This window comes from Notothenia rossii (genome assembly GCF_949606895.1).
Source record: "Notothenia rossii genome assembly, chromosome: 3".
Taxonomy (NCBI): domain Eukaryota; kingdom Metazoa; phylum Chordata; class Actinopteri; order Perciformes; family Nototheniidae; genus Notothenia; species Notothenia rossii.
The window spans coordinates 43,501,193-43,522,465 of NC_136901.1; the positions used below are offsets into that span (position 1 = coordinate 43,501,193).

Here is a 21,273-nt window from a genome sequence, read left to right on the forward strand (position 1 = left end):
TAAATAAAATATATCATTATTATTATTATTGCAAGTAGGTCTTCACATAGAAGGAATTTAATTTGGTGTATTATAGTACATGCATAAACACATTAAAATAAAATGTTAAATACCTATACATATACAAATAAAACATGTATAATACAAGATATAATATGATAGACATACCGGTGACGGTGATCTTGATGGAGTTGCTCTTCTCTCCTTTCTCATCCTCACACCAGTAAACCCCGCTGTCTGAATCATAGGCCTGTTGAATGGTGCAGTTCAGTGTTGATGAAGCAATATTATAACAACCCTGAATGAACTCATTGTTGTTCCTAAACCCCCTCAGAGCAGAGCCAAGACCCTCGCAGAGAAAAGAGAAGGGCTCTTATTCAAAGAGCTGCAGTCTCTCTGCAATCATTTGCAAAGCTGCGTCTGAAAAACAGAACGTCTGATAAGTAAAAATGACTTTCAAAACTATGATCAAAATCTAAGTAAATGTCTCCGTATCTCTCACACAATGCACGGACACACTGGTATTTCTATTACCATGAACATTTGTATCTTTAGTAGCTGCTACCCACCGTCGTTTTGCGTAGAGCTCTTCTGAGTATGATCACCATACAGAATGAAAACTCAGGTATACAAATAAAGAAAACTGTAAATCAGCCTCATATTCATTGAATATAAAAGCATAAAGTTGAAAGAAAGCTGAGCCTCACGCAGTCGGCTGCAGAGCACTGTGACCTCCATGATGTCTTCCTGCTGTCTGAGCGTCTCACTGTGAGAAACAGAAATATAATGTGAGTGAGAACTTCCTCTTCCTGTGCAGAGTGTTTCTGAGGCTGGGGTCAGACTCTCTGTGGTTTCAGAGCTCTAGATGAAACCGTTAACAGTTAACACGTGGCTGAGAACATCAAGAAAAACACATGACTCACTTTGTGCATGAAGTTATGGTCATGTTGAAACAGGCCTACCCAAGTTAGAAGCACACTTCTCTCATGTATATATTCTTGCTTTAGCATTCAGATCCACCTTCTTTGTTGAAGCTCAAACAGCAGCTGATCAGCTTCCTGCATTGGGTCAATCTAAGGCTGAGACTCTTCAGATCTCTTTCTGTAAATGACGATGAAGCCTCATCACTCCTTATTCAGTTGTACATTTCATTGAATACATCTCTTTGATGCTGCTGACTCAGACGTTGATGATCACATCACGACTTGACTTGTTCAGATGATATTTGCTCCTCCCCAAAGACCTTTTTCCTGACCCAGAGCCGTCGTGAGTCTTTCTCCTCTGCCTCTGTGATGTTCTTGATGGCTCTCCTCCTCTTCATGTCTGTGATGCTCTGCTTTGTAGAGTGACATCAAAGGGCGTACACTTTGCCTTCCAGGTCTGCTTGTGACAGTTTTGACCATCGCTTGGTAATTTGTACTCTTTTAAACCTCATGTTTCCCCATGTTCTGCCTTGTGGTACTGCATATTTTAAAGACAGCAAAGTAACAATGTTTAATTCTGTGTCAGTAGTTGTGTGGATTTAAGATGTATTTTTCCGTCATGTCATAATACTTTTTGTCTGTTCTACACATCAAGACGTAAAGTTGTCTTTCTCACATGTGAGTTTTTGGCCTCAGCCTCTAATATTAATAAAGAAGAGCAAATATAGATGTTATTACTTATTGCTGCTGCATGGCCATTAGTGCTGTTCTCTGTTGTGAATTAAGTATTATCTATCAAAGACACATTTAAATAATAAAGTCAAGGTAATAAAATCTAATATAAGAACTCAGTGTGATGTTTGTCTCTTTTGTCTCTGCAGGGATGACGGTGTTTCTGCAGCTCTGTGAACAGAAAGTTGGTTAGAAGCTTGTTTACCAAAAAGAAAGCAGAAAAAAAAGATGCAACAACACAACAAAAAATCATAACTTTATTTAAAGTGCTATATATTAATATCAAAAACAAATATATTTTTCAGTTTCAGATGCAGATGTTTGGATCGAACCATCCAGACTTCAAGTCTTTGAACACGAGCCTTTCTCTTTAAGATGTGTGGGCTTCGATGGTTTGACTGATGTGAACATTTTACGGTGGAGCAAAACAGGAAAGGAAACTAGTGATGGCTCAAAATGGGGCTCATTTCATGAGTTGAATTGCACCGTTGAATATCCGTAAAAAGAGGACAGTGGAGATTACTGGTGTGAGGCTAGAGGGAAGAAAAGCAACTATGTGAACGTCATTATCACCGGTATGTTCACATTAACTCAGCAACAATCTCTTTCTGTGTGTATTTATGAAATATTAAACACCAAGACAAGTTCCCTGTATGTGGAAAACAACTTAGCAATAAACGTGATTCTATACAATGTTTGTTAGAAGAACAAAAAAAGTGCAATGATGCCAAGGTTATAGTATATAATAAACATATACCTTTTTGCACAAAATATTTTTATATCTTAATATTGTTAAGAAAAAACTGAATTAATGAAGAAAGTGCAATAAAAGCAAACAGCGTGCACAAAGCTGAGCGTAGTCATTAAGCATAGCCTATTATTGGATTAAAGTCATAACATTTCAAACAAATATGTTTCTAAAATCTAAACCAAATTGTGGTTTTCTCCTGTCTCTGATGTCGTTTTAATAATTCTCTACAAATATTATATAAATAACACACTCAAACTTCAATGAGGCAACGATATCAGGAAAAGTTCATATTATGAACCTCTATGCAGACTACACTGCTATACACTGCTATACATTACTGTTTAATTTCAGATTCCTTCATCAATGTGTTTTGTTTATTTCTGATATTTTCAATTATTCTGGGCATGTTACAACCTGACTTTACATCACAGTATCTTCACAATGCCTTCGTCTAAATCTATTGTAAATAACTCCTACTACAAAACTCAAACTGAATGTTTGATCCCGATGTTGTTCAGGTGGCTCTGTGATCTTGGAGAGTCCTGTGCTTCCTGTGATGGAGGGAGAATCTGTGACTCTGAGCTGCAGAAACAAGACGACCACTTCCTCCATCCTCTCAGCTGATTTCTATAAAGATTGCCGCCTCATCAGAAACAGCTCTACAGGAAACATCACCATCCACAGGGTTTCTAAATCTGATGAAGGACTCTACAAGTCCAGAATCTCTGATGGTGGAGAATCACCAGAGAGCTGGCTGTCTGTCAGAGGTGAGATCAGAAATGTATGAAATTTTCTCTGGGAATGAAACAAAAAAGAAGTTAAGAAAAAGCTAAAAGAAGAGATAAGTCAAAACTAGTGCACACAAAGTGAGCAATCACTGTAATGACGGACATCATTTTGTTTATACGTTTCTGTGTTACGATTATCTCGCCAACTTTCCGAGTGATCTACTTCCTGCCAGGCTTGTGTGTTATACTGAGGGAGTTCGGTGCTCCACGTGAGGCTATTTGACAATTTACAAAGTGAAGTGTTGAACAAACATGGGGCAAACATGTAATGGGGCTTTTTATTGATTGGGACCAAAACATTTCATGGTAGATTTAGCATTCATGATTTGCTGACTGTAGCGTTGTTGCCATTAACGTATGCAGTTTCTTCAAATGTTATGAAAGACTTGAAAACCTTTGTTGTTCAGGTGGCTCTGTGATCCTGGAGAGTCCTGTGCTTCCTGTGATGGAGGGAGAATATGTGACTGTACAAGTGCAGCATCTCTGATGGTGGAGAATCACCAGAGAGCTGGCTGGCTGTCAGAGGTGAGATATAACCTTTCTACTCAGATATTTAAATTATTTTATATTGTAATACAAGTAAAATTAATGCATTTAAAACTTAACTTTTTTTTTTTTTTTACTTTATTTTGTTGAATGTCTTTTTGTACTCATATCATATACCCAACTACACTGTAGTTGAGACAGTCGGAGCAGCTCTTTGTTTGCCATGGCGGCACTAAAGGAGGTTGTGCCCTCTAACAAGCGGCTGCCCCACTGGGTTGTCGATACCATCTCACATGCCTACGGGGCCAGTGGCCGCCCCCTACCATCAAGGCTGAGATGCCACTCTACAAGGAGCATCTCAACATCTTGGGCTGCCCTGAGAGTGGTGCCCCTTGAGACCATTTGTGCCACGGCGTCGTGGGCGTCTTCTGGCACATTCTCCAGTTTTTATCGGGTTAATGTCGCCACTCCCCATTCTTTGGGTGTGGTCCTTTTGCCGAGCTCCGCTGCTTCCAGTAGTGAGCAAGGGCTTGGATTCTTCATGACATGGTTGGTATAAGTCATCCAGTTCTAAAGTACCACCTCTGGCGGTCAGTAGGGACGAAATAGATAGTATAGTTACGGCTGTAACTACTGTTCTATGAGTCCCGAATGACCGCCAGGGTTTCCTGTAACTCAGAATGATTGTGTGCTCGCGAGAAGATTCTGGGAACAGATCCACTGATGACGCCGGCCTATGGAGCCGGTGTCACGTGGGTCACAGGTGTTGTTATTGGTACTCGAACTGCGCATCTGTTTGATGGATATATCCAGTGCTAAATAACCGCCTCTGGCGGTCATCCGGGACTCATAGAACTGTAGTTACAGCCGTAACTATTGTTTTAATATACTATGACTTTTAAATAGAAGATTCAGAGGCTTTTTCGTCATGTGCGAAATAACTAGAGTGTAGTTATTTGTGGTATTACAATATGACCAATTGTTTAAAGGATGTTACATATCTAATTAAAATATAACAATATTTTGTACTTAATAAACACTGGCTGTTTTTCGGTCTAATTATTTGTCTGTCCATTTATCTGTCATGTCAACTAAACTATATGTTTTGTTTTTACTAGTTCCAGTAGAGGCCAGTGCAGTGGATTCAGGCCAAATGACGAATGATGTGGTATCACAAACCAGGAAGAAAAAAGGTACTTAAAACCTGACAGGGACACTCCCTCTGGAGGGAACACAGGAATGATAGCCTTTGCAGACCATTTACATGCTCTAAAACCTACAAAACACACTAGATGAGAGGGGACAACACAAAAAGCATGATTGGGCCTCTTTAAATACCTTGGGACTTTTTGTCCAAAGATAATCATGTTCTTGGCCTTTTTTTCTGTCTGTCAGAACATTGGAAAAACAATTGGCCTGACTTTCTAGTAATGGTTATGTTTATATACTGTATGTATATGATTAACTATGTCTCTCTGTCCGGTGAGGATCAATCATTTCCAACAGACGTTTACTACACCTTGGGCCCGGGAGAAACTCAACAACAGGGTGAGACCCAATGAGATTAGAAATGTAACTGACTTCAAAGCTTTAAAGGTTTTATTGTGATGTTCAGTGTCCTCGTTGGTAATAAAAACATTCAGACTGGTAGATGATAGTTACCAGAATCATAACCTCTATTTTTTTTAATGCAGAGCCATCTGTAACAGTGGACGCCCTGTATTCTACAATCCAGCCGGTAAGACTGAGAATTAAATTATTATAATTAATTCTATTAAGTCATACTGGATATTTACAACTTTGGACAACATGGGTGTGTGGTTGGTTGTACGAGGGTTTAAAATAATGTGCTTTAACTTTATACAAATATATGCATGTTGGTTTAACTACAGTATATATTAGAGCAAAAGGGTAACCTTCTAACATACATGCCATTTGCTGGAGTCATGAATTCAACTTAAAATTCGATTTTGTACCATTCCTCATTATTATTCTTGAACTTTAGAAATATTTATAATCCTGCTTACCCGTAAATGATATAAAAACATATATAACATTTTAACAAAGCCTACCTCTATAATACCCCTATTCTATATTATTAACATTTGTTCTGTATTTGTTTTACAGGTGAAGATGGAGATTTGAGAAACTGTTTCACACGGTGTACCTGAAAAGGTGAATTCATGAGAATGCACTGTTATTTGTTTAGTATTCTAAATAAATAGTTAATTTTATTTTTGAAGAACAAATGTAGTGGTTAGTTGTCAAAGTGAAATGCTCATGTACGTTTTAAGATATGAAAGTTTCTTGTGGTTTCACAGTTAAGCCGACTTGTTCCATCTCTCAGACACACGGCTGATTTTAAATACTCTCGCTGTGGTTTACTGCCGAGTTAAAGGTGTTTCTGCAACGCGCTGAGTCTGTGGTTAAACATGGGTTATATTTACTGTCCTGTGAAAGTGTGAAGGTGACTGTCAGGAGACATGAACTATAAAACGTGTCACAGTCTATTTTTGTGTCACTGTTTTCAGATTAATTGTAATTGTACATATTGCTTTAACGCGTCACATCATTTAATGAGGTTTTACCGCTCTGCCATAGAGAGCATATTCACTATTAAACAGTTTCTCTCCCAAAACATACACACTCTGAGCTAAACACACACACACACACACACACACACACACACACACACACACACACACACACACACACACACACACACACACACACACACACACACACACACACACACACACACACACACACACACACACACACACACACACACACACACACACACACACACACACACACACACACACACACACACGTAGGCCTATATATTTATATAAATATATACAATTTCAGAATCAAACAGAGCACTCTCATAATAACGTGACACTATCAGAGACTGGATATCTCCCCCCCCCCCCTCTCTGGTCGCTAGCTACAATGAGGAAAATAAATTACAGGCCAAAAGTTTTATTTACAAGTATTAAAAGTAAGCAGAGGACACCAAACCAACGGAGACCTGTCTGTCCGCTGCATCTACGCACACACTGTGCCACCCACACCTACAGCTCCTAAAGCATAATCAGGCTACAGCCGTTGTGTATTTTATTATGTGAAGCACTAAATGGTTTTAGAAAAATATCGACTCTTTGTTTGTAGATATCTACTAAATTAAATCAAATAAAGAGAGTAGGCCTGTTATACTGAGTGATATATATTATACACACTGCTCTGCTTTCTGCACGGACCTCACAGCTGTTCTCACTGTAAACATTGCGTCGCGATGAGAGCAGTTAATAAAATAATATCCAGGGGATGCATGCAGAGCTGTCATTGGCTGAGATAAGTCCGGCCGTGCGTCACGACTCTTTGAAACATCTCTGTTCCCGGAAATGCATCCACGAAGGAGCCGTGGAGGACCGTGGAGGACCCATCAGTGTCTCCTCGGTTAGAGCTCCTCCAGAGAGCCTCCTCGACGCTCGATCCTCGGTCCTCGAAGTGCATTTAGAGAAATTAGATGTCCTTCAACATGGCGCGCTGAAATTCATTTCCGGGTCACTACCGGAGGACCGAGGAGTCGAGGAGTCGAGGAGGGGGATTTGATGAAATGAGAAAAAGGGCCAGAGTAGTGAGGGGTAAAAGGAGCAAACAACAGGAAACAACACAACAACAACAAAAAACCCATGCATAAACATAACAACATACAAATATCCGGGCTTTTGGTTGGACAGTAATCTGAACTTCAAACACCATATTGAAGTTCTAACAAAGAAATTGAAATTCATTCTTGGCTTCCATTTCAGACTTAAATGTTGTTTTTCATCTTCACCCCGTAAAAGGTTGGTCTCTGGCTTATCCCTGTCCCAGCTGGACTACGGTGATACCATTTATAGATTTAGAGATAGATCCCACTGTTTTGGCCAAACTTGACCCACTCTACCATGCTGCACTGCGTTATATATCAAATGGACTCTATAGACTCATCATTGCACACTCTACAGCCTAACTGGATGGTCCTCACTTAGTATGCGTAGGATACAGCACTGTTTTTTATTAATGTATAAATATGGAAGCAAACAAGAGACATGAGTATTTGAATTTGATCAGACACCAAATTTATAGCAATGAAAATAATTACTTTGAAAATTATGTATCTGAATTGTTTTGCTCCGAATTTACTTATGTGAAATCAAAATGTAACAATTCAAGTTAAAACAATTTGAATAGTCAAATTCAGATCCCAAAAATTCAAGTGAAAAAAATTTGAATGCACAATTCCGGTGTATAAAATTCGAGGTCGAAAATGTCGGAGTTTAAAATTTGATGTCCAAAATAGAGTGGCGAAGTCCCTCCCCTTCCGGGGGACCTCCATGGGCAACATGTTCACATCAAAGCTCCGACTCTCCTCGTGTCTCTCTGAGTCCTGACTCTCCATTGCTACAGAAGTTTCCCTTACAGGTGGGGCTTAAAAGAAGGGAGGAAAATGTCATTTCTCGGATGAGAATAGGTCATACAGGTCTCAATCATACTTTAAGTATAATAGGAAAGCATCCAACCGGAAAGTGTATACACTGTAGCCTGCCAGAAACTGTTGAGCATGTTTTACTGCTTTGCAGGAAATATCCCAGCTAGCGGGGAACGTTCTCACAACTTTGGCTAACGTTACCTATTGGTTCTAACAAGGTTTTAAAGAAACGTTTTAATCTGATGTTCAAAGAACCTTTTTAGGATGTTTATTTGTTCAAATAATGTTCCTATAAGGTTTAAGGTTAACTAAGACATAAAGTTTTAACTGCCACATTCAGAGGATGTTTTGAGGATGTTATTGAGGCCTGAGATGACAAAGTTTTTTTATAAAACGTTCCTTTAATGTGATACGTTAACAAAGGCATTTTGCCTGCAACATTCTAAGGATGTGTTTTGGGCGTTGTTGGGTAACACATTAAAGATGTTCTTTATAAAACGTTCCCTCAATGTGACATGATAACAATTGAAGAACATTCTTCAAGACACATTCTGAAAATGTTTTCAGGATGTTATTCTTTTTTTATAAAACGTTGCTGTTATGGCAAATATTAACACGGTCATGGTCAACGTCAGATTTATTTCTAGAGCGCTTTAAAAAACAAAGTTGTTGCATTTGTCTGAAAAGGATGTTTTAAAAAAAATCTGATGTCACCAGGCATGTCTGAGTTCCCAGCTAGACATTTTTGGTTCTAAAAACATTCTGAAAATGTTACCATTCATTGTTCTAGGAATGGTTTCATCGAGAAGTTTTATTTTGGTTCCTAGAATGTACTTCTGAAAGGTAGGATAACGTTCTTTAAAAACATTCTTAAAATGTTTGGTGATAACATTGTTCGAACATTATACCCCAAGTGTTTTTGTTGTTTATGCACATATCTCTATTGTCATATGGATCGAATAACACTTAGAAAACCAAAGACAGACATATAGAAGAACTGGGGTTACGTACTGTAACCCAGCTTCTATGAGTATAGGCGCAGCCCTCTAAGGCTATCGCTATTGGGTAATCCCTCCTGCACGTGTGCAGCACTGACAAACTTAATCCACGCCCACCTATGACGTGGGCCCCATCTCCGGGCTCACTTCCGTATAAATAGGAAGTAGGCCCTACCATCTACTCCCACACAAACAGCTTTTCTTCAGCTATTTGCGGAGCCAGTGGGGCCCGACCCTTAGAGGGCTGCGCCTATACTCATAGAAGCTGGGTTACAGTATGTAACCCCAGTTCTATATCGTATATGGCTTCGCCCTCTAAGGCTATCGCTATTGGGTTAAGGGCGAAGCAGGATGTAGTCTACGCTCCACTGGTTCCGTCCGTTACCAGAACCACAAAACACACCTACTCAGTTAATAACCCATGTCCATTTCATCCTGCGTAAATGGAGCATCACATTCCCAGGGAATATAGCATTTAAAAAATGAATATTCTCCATCAGGGAACGAAGGTAGGCTTACTTAGGCTACCTGTCGTTTATAAAAAGTAGAGACCGAGTCTCATTTAATAAAACGATCAAGAGAGGGGAAAAAGGGCAGCTCTCTAAGTGCCTACAGGCAGGAGAGAGGGCACGCAATTAAAAACCTCGACATTACTCATTCTGACAGGCTATTCAGTACTGAATGTGTCAGAGAGGAATGAGAGACATCCCTCAAATAAAAACAAATAAAAGAACAGGGTGAAGACCAAGATGCAGCAGTGCAAATGTCTTCCACTGTCATTCCTCCGTGCAACGCCGTAGAGGTTGAAACTCCTCTGGTGCTGTGCGCTTTAATGTTCTCCGGGGGATCCAACCCAGCGGAGACATACGCCTGTGACACCGCCTCACAAAGCCAGTGTGACAGGCGCTGTGTAGATAGAGGCTGCCCGAATGAGCGCTCTCTATAATGTACAAACAGACGCTGGGATTTGCGTAAAGCAGCCGTGCGTGCAATATAGCATGCCATCACACGCACGGGCAGAGGAGATGAGAAGTGGCTTCTTCCTCCGATGTGTGAGGAGGGGGAAAGAAGCCCTTCAAGGTTATCACTCTTGATCTAAAAGAGCTTGTGATCACCTTTGGCATAAACACCGGGTTCGGGCGCAAAACAGCTGAGCTGCCATCTCCTTTGATCTGGAGACATGACGGAGCCACCGAGAGAGCAGACAAGTCACTCACCCTTTTAGCTGATGTCAGAGCTAAGAGCAGAGCTACTTTGGCTGACAAGAACTTCAGGGGAACCTGATCTAATGGTTCAAATGGAGCTTTATCCAGTGCGTGCAGCACTACAGCCAAATCCCATTGAGGCGCTAAAGCGCGTGATACCTGTAACTGCCTCTGTGTCAGTCAGCGCAGTATTTCTGAGTTATTTATTTTGGTAGGAACCAAAGTTCTCTAAGGCGGAACCTTTGTTTTTATATCGCCTGTTTCCGTCAGGACATACTTTAGCGTAACACTCATCCGAAAAGTCCGCTGATTTAGTACATGTTTTTCAGTGCTGATGCATCTGCAAAATAGCTCTTAGCATCAAGATAAACAATCGTACAGAGTAATACCAAGCTACACCATTTTCCTCATGCAATGCAGCTACTAAGGTATATTTTGCTGACGTTTTTTGTGTGTGTTTTCTGTTCTTGTTTGTATTAAATTGTTTTTATACAGCTAAGGGCTAACACATGTTGGGCTTAGTTAGATTGGTCTTTGTGTTTTGTTGAATTATATGTAACCAAAGTGTATTGTGTATACAGTAGCCTAATTGAAAGTGACGACATTACCAGGACAATGTTGGGATATTACTGTATGTTTTGTTATTATTTTGACTAGTGATTATTGTATTTGTGTATTATGTTTTTTGATTACAGTTTTCACGGTCTGGATGAACCAAATAAATCCTGCCAGTAAATTAAAAACTCGTTGCTGTCGTCTGTACTGAGGGAATTACAGTGAAAACTTAACTGCTCACGAAGACAGCACCAAAGAGCAGTGAATGACAACAGTAAGGCAAGTAAGATGTCCCGAAATGGCGAAGAGCACACAATTGCAGATGTACATTTCCCAGACATGGAGTCACACGCACCTGACAAGACAGAGTGTGTGCACGAGCACAGCTCAACCGTGCAGCCACAAGCGACTGAAGGCATCATAGTGGACAACCCCGCTTCCTCAGAAGAGCCACCATTAGGCCAAAGAGTCCGCAGAATGACGGAAAAGGGTCAAGAACAGCATGATGAGCAAGTAATAAAGGTTGCACATCGGTTCAGTGTGTGCTATGAGAAGTGGAAGGATGCCACTAAAGAAGCCAACCAAGCGCTGAGTGGAAAGTGCTCAGACGACCTGCTAGATGGACAAATTACTAAAGTACGCAATACCTCTAGGAGTCTAAATGACGTTTATGACGATTGGAAACGCCTTGAGGTTCCTGACCTTAACACACGTTGCAAAATCGACACCTGTGAAACAGTAACAAAGAAGATGGTTAAGGATGCAATGGACCTTATAGATGCAAGGGAGGAAGCTACAGCCCATAGGCATACTACAAGTCAAAGACATGAAGAACATCGAGTCATTGAAGAGGTAATGTCTGTAGCCTCAGGAAGGACAGGCATTAGCTCTCGCCACACTAAGTGCTCCTCTGCAAGCAGGAAGAGTGCAGCTGCTGAGGTTGCTGCCAACAAAGCCACCTTAGAAGTACAGCTGGAGCAAGAGCATTATATTAAAGAGCTTCAGAGACTGGAAGTTGAAGCCGCTCAGATAAAAGCCAAACAAGAGGCTGAAAATGCAGAGAGACAAAGAGTGCTAGAAGCCAAGCGCAGAGAACTAGATTGATTGGAGACTATTAAGAAGCTAAAGGCTGCCGAGGCACGACAGCAAGTATATGACCAGAGTATACATTCATGTCCGGCAACTAAGGGCGACGGCTCAGATGAAGAAATAAATTATCTTCTCCATCGTGGCTCTGTGAAGAAAGAAGAGGAAGTCAAGCCTCAAACTATAAATGATCTTCTCCATCGTGTCTCTGTGAAGAAAGAAGAAGAAGTCAAGCCTCAAACTAGCCCGCTGCGGCACCATTTTACACCACCAGCTGTAGCACAAGCAAGGCAAGAAAACAAATATGAAGATGGCACAACAGCTCTCGTCAAAGCGCTCGCAGAAGCCATCAGTGCGAGTCGCATTCCTCTACCTGAACCTACAGTGTTCAGTGGTGACCCACTCCGATTCAACGACTGGAAAGTGTCCTTTCAGACGCTCGTTGACAGGAAGAACATACCAGCTGAAGAGAAGATATATTATCTACGCAAGTATGTGGGTGGATCTGCTAAAATGGCCATAGAGAGCTACTTTTTACTTGGCACAGAGCCAGCGTATTATGCAGCATGGGACATCCTAGAAGAGCGATACGGCAATCCATTCCTCATCGCCAAGGCCTTCAGAGAGAAGCTCGACGCGTGGCCCAAGATAAGCTCCAAAGGCAGTATGGAACTTCAAGAATTCGCCGACTTCCTGCGCTGCTGTGAGGCAGCCATGTCTCAGATCAGAGGTCTTGAAATACTTAATGATTGCAACGAGAACCAGAAAATTCTCTCTAAACTCCCAGACTGGTTGACTTCAAGGTGGAATAGGAAAGTCATAGAAGCAGAAGAAGACACTCACATGTTCCCGAGCTTCAGCCAGTTTGTCAAGTTTCTCACACGTGAAGCTAAAATCGCTTGCAGCCCAATAACATCTCTTCATGCTCTTAAGCAAAGTGAAAGGATTCCAGACAAGAGTGTAAAGAGCGGAGGTCCTGGAGCAAAGGGGTTAGCAACCACCTCAGATGAGAAAGCCGTCGTCACAAGCTGTGTCTTCTGTGAGAAGGCAGGACACAGTCTACAAAGGTGTTACAAGTTTATGCAAGGGACAATCTTGGAGCGAATCAAGTTTGTTCAAGAAAATAAATTGTGTTTTGGCTGTCTCAATTTTGGCCACCGATCTAAAGATTGTAGAGAAAGAGACAGCTGCGACACCTGTGAGAGAAGACACCCAACTTGTCTTCATGACGATCGCACCAAGGACGAAAGGATGTCTACAAGATCTGACAGAGCAAGGTACAGTGACAAAGACAAAGAAGAGTACAAAGAAAGGAAGAATGAACAGTCACAAGACCAGTCAGAGAGACCATCACGTGAGGCGACGGCACTTAGAGTCATCCAGAATGTTGGAGACACTCATACCTCCACAATAATTCCAGTGTGGGTGTCATCTACAAGTGTGCCAAGTCGTGAAGTTCTGGTGTACGCACTCCTTGATACACAAAGTGACACAACCTTTATCCTCGACGAGACAGCGAAGGCTCTCAATGCTAAGAGTGAACCAGTTCAGCTAAACCTCTCCACGTTGGCTTCAAGAAACACAATCGTGTCCTGTCGGAAGCTAGCTGGTCTACAAGTTAGAGGTTTTTATTCAGACAAGATAATCACTCTTCCAGTGACTTACTCAAGAGAGTTTATCCCTGCAAACAGAGACCATATTCCCACACCAGATACGGCGAAAGCATGGCCTCATCTTGAATACATTGCAGATGAGATCGCTCCTCAGCAAAGCTGTGATGTCGGCCTGTTAATTGGCTACAACTGTGCCCAAGCCCTCGTTCCAAGACAAGTGGTGCCTGGTGAGGAACACCAGCCGTTTGCACAGAAGACAGACTTGGGCTGGAGTGTAGTGGGATATGGCAACCCGTGTCTCAACTATGGAGATGCAATTGGATTAAGTCACCAAGTCATGGTGAAGCAAGTGATGCCAGGTCTACCGTCCTCTTCAGACCTCACAAAGGAAGTGCACTATGTCTGTAGGACACAGATCAAAGAAGTTCTCTTACCTGCAGATGTCATCAAGATGCTGGAGTCTGACTTCGTTGAAAGAGCGTCGGAGACCAGCCCCATCTCTCAAGAAGATCTAAGGTTCCTGTAAAAAATGGAAAAGAGCATCAAGTTAAAGAGCGACGGTCATTACGAAATGCCGCTGCCATTCAAGAAAGAAAGACCTAACTTACCTGATAATAAGATCTGTGCTATCCATCGTCTCAGGTGCCTAGAAAGAAAGCTGAGAAGAAACGACCAGTACTACAAAGACTACAAGACCTTCATGGATGAGACCATAAGACGCGGAGATGCAGAAAAGGTCCCGGAGGAAGACATCCACAAAGCTCCAGCTTGGTACATTCCGCATCATGGGGTGTATCATCCACAAAAGCCTGGGAAGATACGCGTTTTCTTCGATTGCTCCGCCAAGTACCAAGGAACGTCCTTGAACGACCACCTCCTGACGGGTCCTGAGTTGACAAACACCTTGGTGGGAGTTCTGTATCGCTTCCAAAGAGGTCCTGTGGCAATCATGTGTGACATCGAACGCATGTTTCACCAGTTCCATGTTTAGGCAGAAGACCAAGATTACCTGCGGTTCCTTTGGTGGGACAATGGAGATCTCGAAAGCCAACCTTCCATCTATCGGATGAAGGTCCACTTGTTTGGTGCAGCATCGTCACCTGGCTGTGCCAACTATGGGCTGAAGCATGTCGCTGCTGAAGGACAAGGAAACTTTAGTGACGACACCATAAAGTTCATTCAACGGAACTTCTACGTTGATGATGGATTGTCAAGTGTAGCATCTGAAGACCAAGCGATCCAACTGGTGAAAGAAGCAAGAGAGCTTTGCAGCACAGGCAAACTCCGGCTGCATAAGTTTATCTCTAACAGCAAGAAGGTCCTAGACACAATCCCAAAAGAAGAATGTGCTGCAGCTGCCAAAGACAAGGACATGGCACTGGGTGAACTGCACATGGAAAGAGCACTCGGTGTGCAGTGGTGCGTGGCTTCTGATTCATCCAGTTCAGAGCCCCTGACACCAAACCACATTTTGACCATGAAGTCCACGATACTCGCTCCACCTCCTGGGAAGTTCGTCAAGGAAGATCTATACCTACGCAAGAGATGGCGTCGAGTTCAATTCTTATCCAACCACTTCTGGACAAGATGGAAGAAGGAGTACCTCCTGAGCCTCCAACAGAGACAGAAGTGGACCAAAGATCGCAGGAATGCAAAGGTCGGCGATGTTGTACTCCTGCAAGATGATACTACACCACGTAACCAGTGGAGGATGGCAAAGGTTATCGAAGTGTACCCAGGAAAGGATGGGAAGGTGCGAAGACTCAAGTTGCTCATCAGCGACTCAACCCTTGATGAGAAAGGAAAGCGTATCTCCCAACCTGTCCACCTGGAAAGGCCCATCCATAAGACGGTGACGCTGATGGAAGCAGACTGAAGACTCCGGCCTCTCTCTTTCTTTTCCTCCCCTCTCTCTCTCTATCTGTCTCACTACAGGTGCAGTCATGGTGATCGTTCTCTGGGAAGCCAAGGACTGAAGTTTAGTTTTTTTTGTTTATCTTTTCTACGCAGTATGTTGTCTCTCAATAGTTGAAGAAAATCATATACATGTGATATGTTTTGGTGGGAGTGTAACTGCCTCTGTGTCAGTCAGCGCAGTATTTCTGAGTTATTTATTTTGGTAGGAACCAAAGTTCTCTAAGGCGGAACCTTTGTTTTTATATCGCCTGTTTCCGTCATGACATACTTTAGCGTAACACTCATCCGAAAAGTCCGCTGATTTAGTACATGTTTTTCAGTGCTGATGCATCTGCAAAATAGCTCTTAGCATCAAGATAAACAATCGTACAGAGTAATACCAAGCTACACAATTTTCCTCATGCAATGCAGCTACTAAGGTATATTTTGCTGACGTTTTTTGTGTGTGTTTTCTGTTCTTGTTTGTATTAAATTGTTTTTATACAGCTAAGGGCTAACACATGTTGGGCTTAGTTAGATTGGTCTTTGTGTTTTGTTGAATTATATGTAACCAAAGTGTATTGTGTATACAGTAGCCTAATTGAAAGTGACGACATTACCAGGACAATGTTGGGATATTACTGTATGTTTTGTTATTATTTTGACTAGTGATTATTGTATTTGTGTATTATGTTTTTTGATTACAGTTTTCACGGTCTGGATGAACCAAATAAATCCTGCCAGTAAATTAAAAACTCGTTGCTGTCGTCTGTACTGAGGGAATTACAGTGAAAACTTAACTGCTCACGAAGACAGCACCAAAGAGCAGTGAATGACAACAGTAAGGCAAGTAAGATGTCCCGAAATGGCGAAGAGCACACAATTGCAGATGTACATTTCCCAGACATGGAGTCACACGCACCTGACAAGACAGAGTGTGTGCACGAGCACAGCTCAACCGTGCAGCCACAAGCGACTGAAGGCATCATAGTGGACAACCCCGCTTCCTCAGAAGAGCCACCATTAGGCCAAAGAGTCCGCAGAATGACGGAAAAGGGTCAAGAACAGCATGATGAGCAAGTAATAAAGGTTGCACATCGGTTCAGTGTGTGCTATGAGAAGTGGAAGGATGCCACTAAAGAAGCCAACCAAGCGCTGAGTGGAAAGTGCTCAGACGACCTGCTAGATGGACAAATTACTAAAGTACGCAATACCTCTAGGAGTCTAAATGACGTTTATGACGATTGGAAACGCCTTGAGGTTCCTGACCTTAACACACGTTGCAAAATCGACACCTGTGAAACAGTAACAAAGAAGATGGTTAAGGATGCAATGGACCTTATAGATGCAAGGGAGGAAGCTACAGCCCATAGGCATACTACAAGTCAAAGACATGAAGAACATCGAGTCATTGAAGAGGTAATGTCTGTAGCCTCAGGAAGGACAGGCATTAGCTCTCGCCACACTAAGTGCTCCTCTGCAAGCAGGAAGAGTGCAGCTGCTGAGGTTGCTGCCAACAAAGCCACCTTAGAAGTACAGCTGGAGCAAGAGCATTATATTAAAGAGCTTCAGAGACTGGAAGTTGAAGCCGCTCAGATAAAAGCCAAACAAGAGGCTGAAAATGCAGAGAGACAAAGAGTGCTAGAAGCCAAGCGCAGAGAACTAGATTGATTGGAGACTATTAAGAAGCTAAAGGCTGCCGAGGCACGACAGCAAGTATATGACCAGAGTATACATTCATGTCCGGCAACTAAGGGCGACGGCTCAGATGAAGAAATAAATTATCTTCTCCATCGTGGCTCTGTGAAGAAAGAAGAGGAAGTCAAGCCTCAAACTATAAATGATCTTCTCCATCGTGTCTCTGTGAAGAAAGAAGAAGAAGTCAAGCCTCAAACTAGCCCGCTGCGGCACCATTTTACACCACCAGCTGTAGCACAAGCAAGGCAAGAAAACAAATATGAAGATGGCACAACAGCTCTCGTCAAAGCGCTCGCAGAAGCCATCAGTGCGAGTCGCATTCCTCTACCTGAACCTACAGTGTTCAGTGGTGACCCACTCCGATTCAACGACTGGAAAGTGTCCTTTCAGACGCTCGTTGACAGGAAGAACATACCAGCTGAAGAGAAGATATATTATCTACGCAAGTATGTGGGTGGATCTGCTAAAATGGCCATAGAGAGCTACTTTTTACTTGGCACAGAGCCAGCGTATTATGTAACCAAAGTGTATTGTGTATACAGTAGCCTAATTGAAAGTGACGACATTACCAGGACAATGTTGGGATATTACTGTATGTTTTGTTATTATTTTGACTAGTGATTATTGTATTTGTGTATTATGTTTTTTGATTACAGTTTTCACGGTCTGGATGAACCAAATAAATCCTGCCAGTAAATTAAAAACTCGTTGCTGTCGTCTGTACTGAGGGAATTACAATACCGGTCTGAGTCTCTGTACTCCTCGTAGAAAACGTTTTGTCAGAGGGTGACTAAACACCGTGCTGATCTCAAAACCTACGTGGCATGAAGAAATGGCAGCGGCATATGTTTTTATCGTGCTATAGGCCAAATTCCTGTCCAGCGAGAGCTGGAGGAATGACAGCACGTGAGGCAGGGGACACGTAACGGGGTCAAAGTCTTTCCCTACACACCAACGCTGGAACGCTGTCCATTTGGCTGTGTAAGACACCCTGGTGGACGCGGCCCTAGATCCCTGAATAGTACTCACAACATCTTTAGAGAGGCCAAGCCTCTCTAAGTGTTCCTGCTCAGGGGCCATGCCCACAAACGTTGGCCTAACATTGGGTGACTGCTGATTGCTCCCTCCACCTGGGAGAGAGCATCCCCCCGCCACGGAATTTCCCACGGTCTCGCTGACAGCATCCGCTGTATGCAGGGAAACCAGGACGCTCCCGTGCGCTCCGGGGCTATTAAGACCGCTATCAGCTGCTCCTCCTGCACTCGGTCCAGGAACCGAGGGATCAGAGGGACTGGTGGGAAAGCATACAGTAACACCCTGGGCCAAGGTCTGTGCGCGAACGCGTCCACCTCCAGAGGGGGGTGATCCTACCTTCTCAGGGAGAACCAGAGAGCACATTGCGTGTTCCCGCGTGCAGCGAACAGATCCACCTCCGCTCTCCCGCTCTCCCGAACCTGCTCCACACCTGGGAGACCAGCTCGGGGTGGAGGCTCCAGTCCCCAGGTCGAGGACCTCCTCTGGACATGAGGTCTGCCCCTCTGTTCAGCTCGCTGGGAATATATACTGCTCTGACAGAGAGTACGTGTGTGCGCGCCGAGCACAACAGCCTCCTGGCTGTGTCCAGCAGCTGCGCTGATTGTACACCTCCCTGACGATTTATGTATGCTGCCGCTGACTTGTTGTCCGTTCGAATCAACACATGATGATTCCACAGCAACGGGGCGAAGTGCTGGATTACTCTCCATATGGCGAGTAATTCCAGCGCATTTATATGAAGGGACATGTGAGGCGGCCACTGTCCCCCCACTGCCTGCGACATGCATGTTCCTCCCCACCCTGAGAGCGATGCGTCAATAAACACCGAGGTGTCTGACGTCACTCTGCCAAGGGGAACCCCCTCTGACAGGACGTGGGATAGATAGATATAGATGGATAGATAGAGGGAAATTAAGACACAAGAAATAAACAGTCCAAAATATTTCGGAAATAGAAATAAAATAGATACACTTGATGACTCACTTTATGGTCTTCGATTTGACACTCTATCCGTTAAATCTCTTCTTTTAGCTCTCTCATTGTCTTGTGTTGTTACATTTCCTCAGATAAATAGAAACATTTCATGCAATGTACTTATTATGAAGCCTTTAACCCACCATTGACAGAGATGGTGACACTGTGGCTCCTTTCTCCTCCGTCAGCCTCACAGCAGTAATCTCCACTATCTCCACTATAAGCTCTTTTAATGGTGCAGCATAGTACGGGGGTCCTCTCACTACAAGTGGAAATAAACTCCCCAGCATCCCGGATCCCTCTCAGCTGAGTGGAGCCGTCGAGACCCTCACAGTGAAAGGAGACAGACTCCTGTTCAAAGACCTGCAGTCGGGTTGGAACGATACGGAAAGCTGCTTCTGATTGAAAAACAAATATAAAAACTCACTGGAAAAGTCTGACATGAATCACGTATCAATACAAATGCAGCCCGTAGTGATATTCCCTCTCAATGTGCACAGTTAGTGTACTGTCTATCTCCCGACAGTATGGGTGGAATTAAGATGGACGGAAACAACTCCTAGGTTTGATAATTTAATCAAATCCAAATAGGTTGTTAACCTTAGAAGAAAAAAAGGACAACAACAATACAACAATTAGGATCACACATATCCCATACAACTTAAATCAAATTCAATATAATAATCACACTTACTAGTGGCCTCTCCTGATTCCTCAATCTCAATGACGTTCATTTATGTATCCCCTCTACACATCAACAAACCCTGCGAAGCTCCACCCAGATTTAAAGTATCACACACATAAACTGAAACCCCATTAATTGAACCCTCATACACCCAGCACAAACATGAGTTTACAGCACACCTCCCACTTGGCACCCTGGTCGGATGACCCAAGGAGGCCACCAACCTAAATAACCTTGCTCTGGTGGTGGTGTCTGAGGAGGTTCTTCTCCTTAGTTCTCTACTTCGGAATCTTCCACGACTCCGAAGCCAGGTCCCCCCGCAGAGGCACAGCCAGCGTTAAGAGGTCGACTCGCTCTCTCCTGATCTCCTTGCTCCTCCACAGGCAGGAGAACAACCAACCTCCTCACGTCCCTGTGAAGCACGGTGGTGGGTATCCGGTCTATACCCTTCCTACCGGGTCTTCGGGATCCTCCTGTTCCTCCAAGGAAAGCGGGACAGCTAGGGCATGTCCTCACAGTAACATCTCGGACTACTCCTTTCTTGTCGGGGGTCACGCCCTCAATCCGACCTAACCTGAACTGACCTCTCAGGGCGTTCTGATCGGCCAACCAAACCAGGTCTCCTACCGCCACGTTTCGCGCTCTTCGATGCCATTTAGGTCGGATAAACAGGTTCGGCCCAGCCAGCTGGCTCCACTGCCTCCAAAACTTGTCCACTTCGCCCTGGATGACCCTCAGCCGCTTGTACGAGTAGGTTGAAAACTCAAACCCTCGCAAGTCTCCTCGGGGCCCCGCTCGCCCTAGCAACAGGGAGTTGGGGGTGATGACCTGCACGACATCCTCCTGGACTTGAGCCCTGGCGTCGATCGGCCTCTCGTTGGCGAGATTAGCCGCCAGGTAGAGCAGGGTCTGGAATTCCAGTCCTGTGAGGCAGTCGCCTCCCCCGACGTTCCCCATCGCCTTCTTCACTATGCGGACGGCTGCTTCTGCTGCGCCATTCCGATGAGGCGAATCGGCCGGGTGGAGAATCCAGGCCCACTCTGTGCCATTCCTTGCAGCCTTCCCCACGACTTCCTGCTGGTCCAATCGACTCAATAAGTCATGCAGGTCCTTTAAGGCGTGTCTGGCCCCAACAAAATGTGTCCCCCGGTCCGACCACACCTTCTTTGGATGACCTCTCAGTGACGTAAACCGCTGATAAGTCCCCAGGAAGCCCTCCGTGGACAGGTCCTCCACGATGTCTGCGTGCATAGCCCGTGATGCCATGCAGCAGAACACCACGCCCCAGACCTTCAGCTTGGTCCTCCTTTTCGCCATGTCCCTCACCGTGTAGGGGCCGAACAGGTCTACGGTGGTGTACTCAAAAG

The 21,273-nt window shown here is 43.7% G+C and overlaps 2 protein-coding genes and 1 long non-coding RNA gene across 3 annotated transcripts in view; 2 read left to right on the forward strand and 1 right to left on the reverse strand.

The window, feature by feature from the left end:
* The window catches only part of LOC307031461, a 1,801-nt gene extending 1,071 nt beyond the window's left edge, over positions 1-730 (reverse strand). The window contains exons 1-2 of the long non-coding RNA XR_013805972.1: positions 570-730; positions 169-420 (exon numbers count right to left, since the gene is read on the reverse strand). This is a non-coding gene — a long non-coding RNA (uncharacterized lncRNA). The remainder of the gene's footprint in view (positions 1-168; positions 421-569) is intronic.
* LOC307031872 (low affinity immunoglobulin gamma Fc region receptor III-like) overlaps positions 1-11,106 on the forward strand; it is a 58,029-nt gene extending 46,923 nt beyond the window's left edge. The window contains exons 11-15 of the mRNA XM_079669378.1: positions 4,799-4,873; positions 5,187-5,228; positions 5,375-5,418; positions 5,808-5,855; positions 11,059-11,106. Coding sequence (XP_079525504.1) covers positions 4,799-4,873; positions 5,187-5,228; positions 5,375-5,418; positions 5,808-5,825 — 179 coding nt within the window. The 3' untranslated portion in view covers positions 5,826-5,855; positions 11,059-11,106. The remainder of the gene's footprint in view (positions 1-4,798; positions 4,874-5,186; positions 5,229-5,374; positions 5,419-5,807; positions 5,856-11,058) is intronic.
* A 1,411-nt stretch (positions 11,107-12,517) lies between these two features.
* LOC307031870 (uncharacterized protein) lies at positions 12,518-16,268 on the forward strand (the record flags this gene model as incomplete). The annotated part of the gene is made up of 2 exons (XM_079669375.1): positions 12,518-15,953; positions 16,221-16,268. One exon carries the CDS (start codon positions 12,518-12,520, stop codon positions 14,141-14,143), a length of 1,626 nt encoding a protein of 541 aa, XP_079525501.1. The 3' UTR covers positions 14,144-15,953; positions 16,221-16,268.
* Between the last annotated feature and the right edge of the window lie 5,005 nt (positions 16,269-21,273).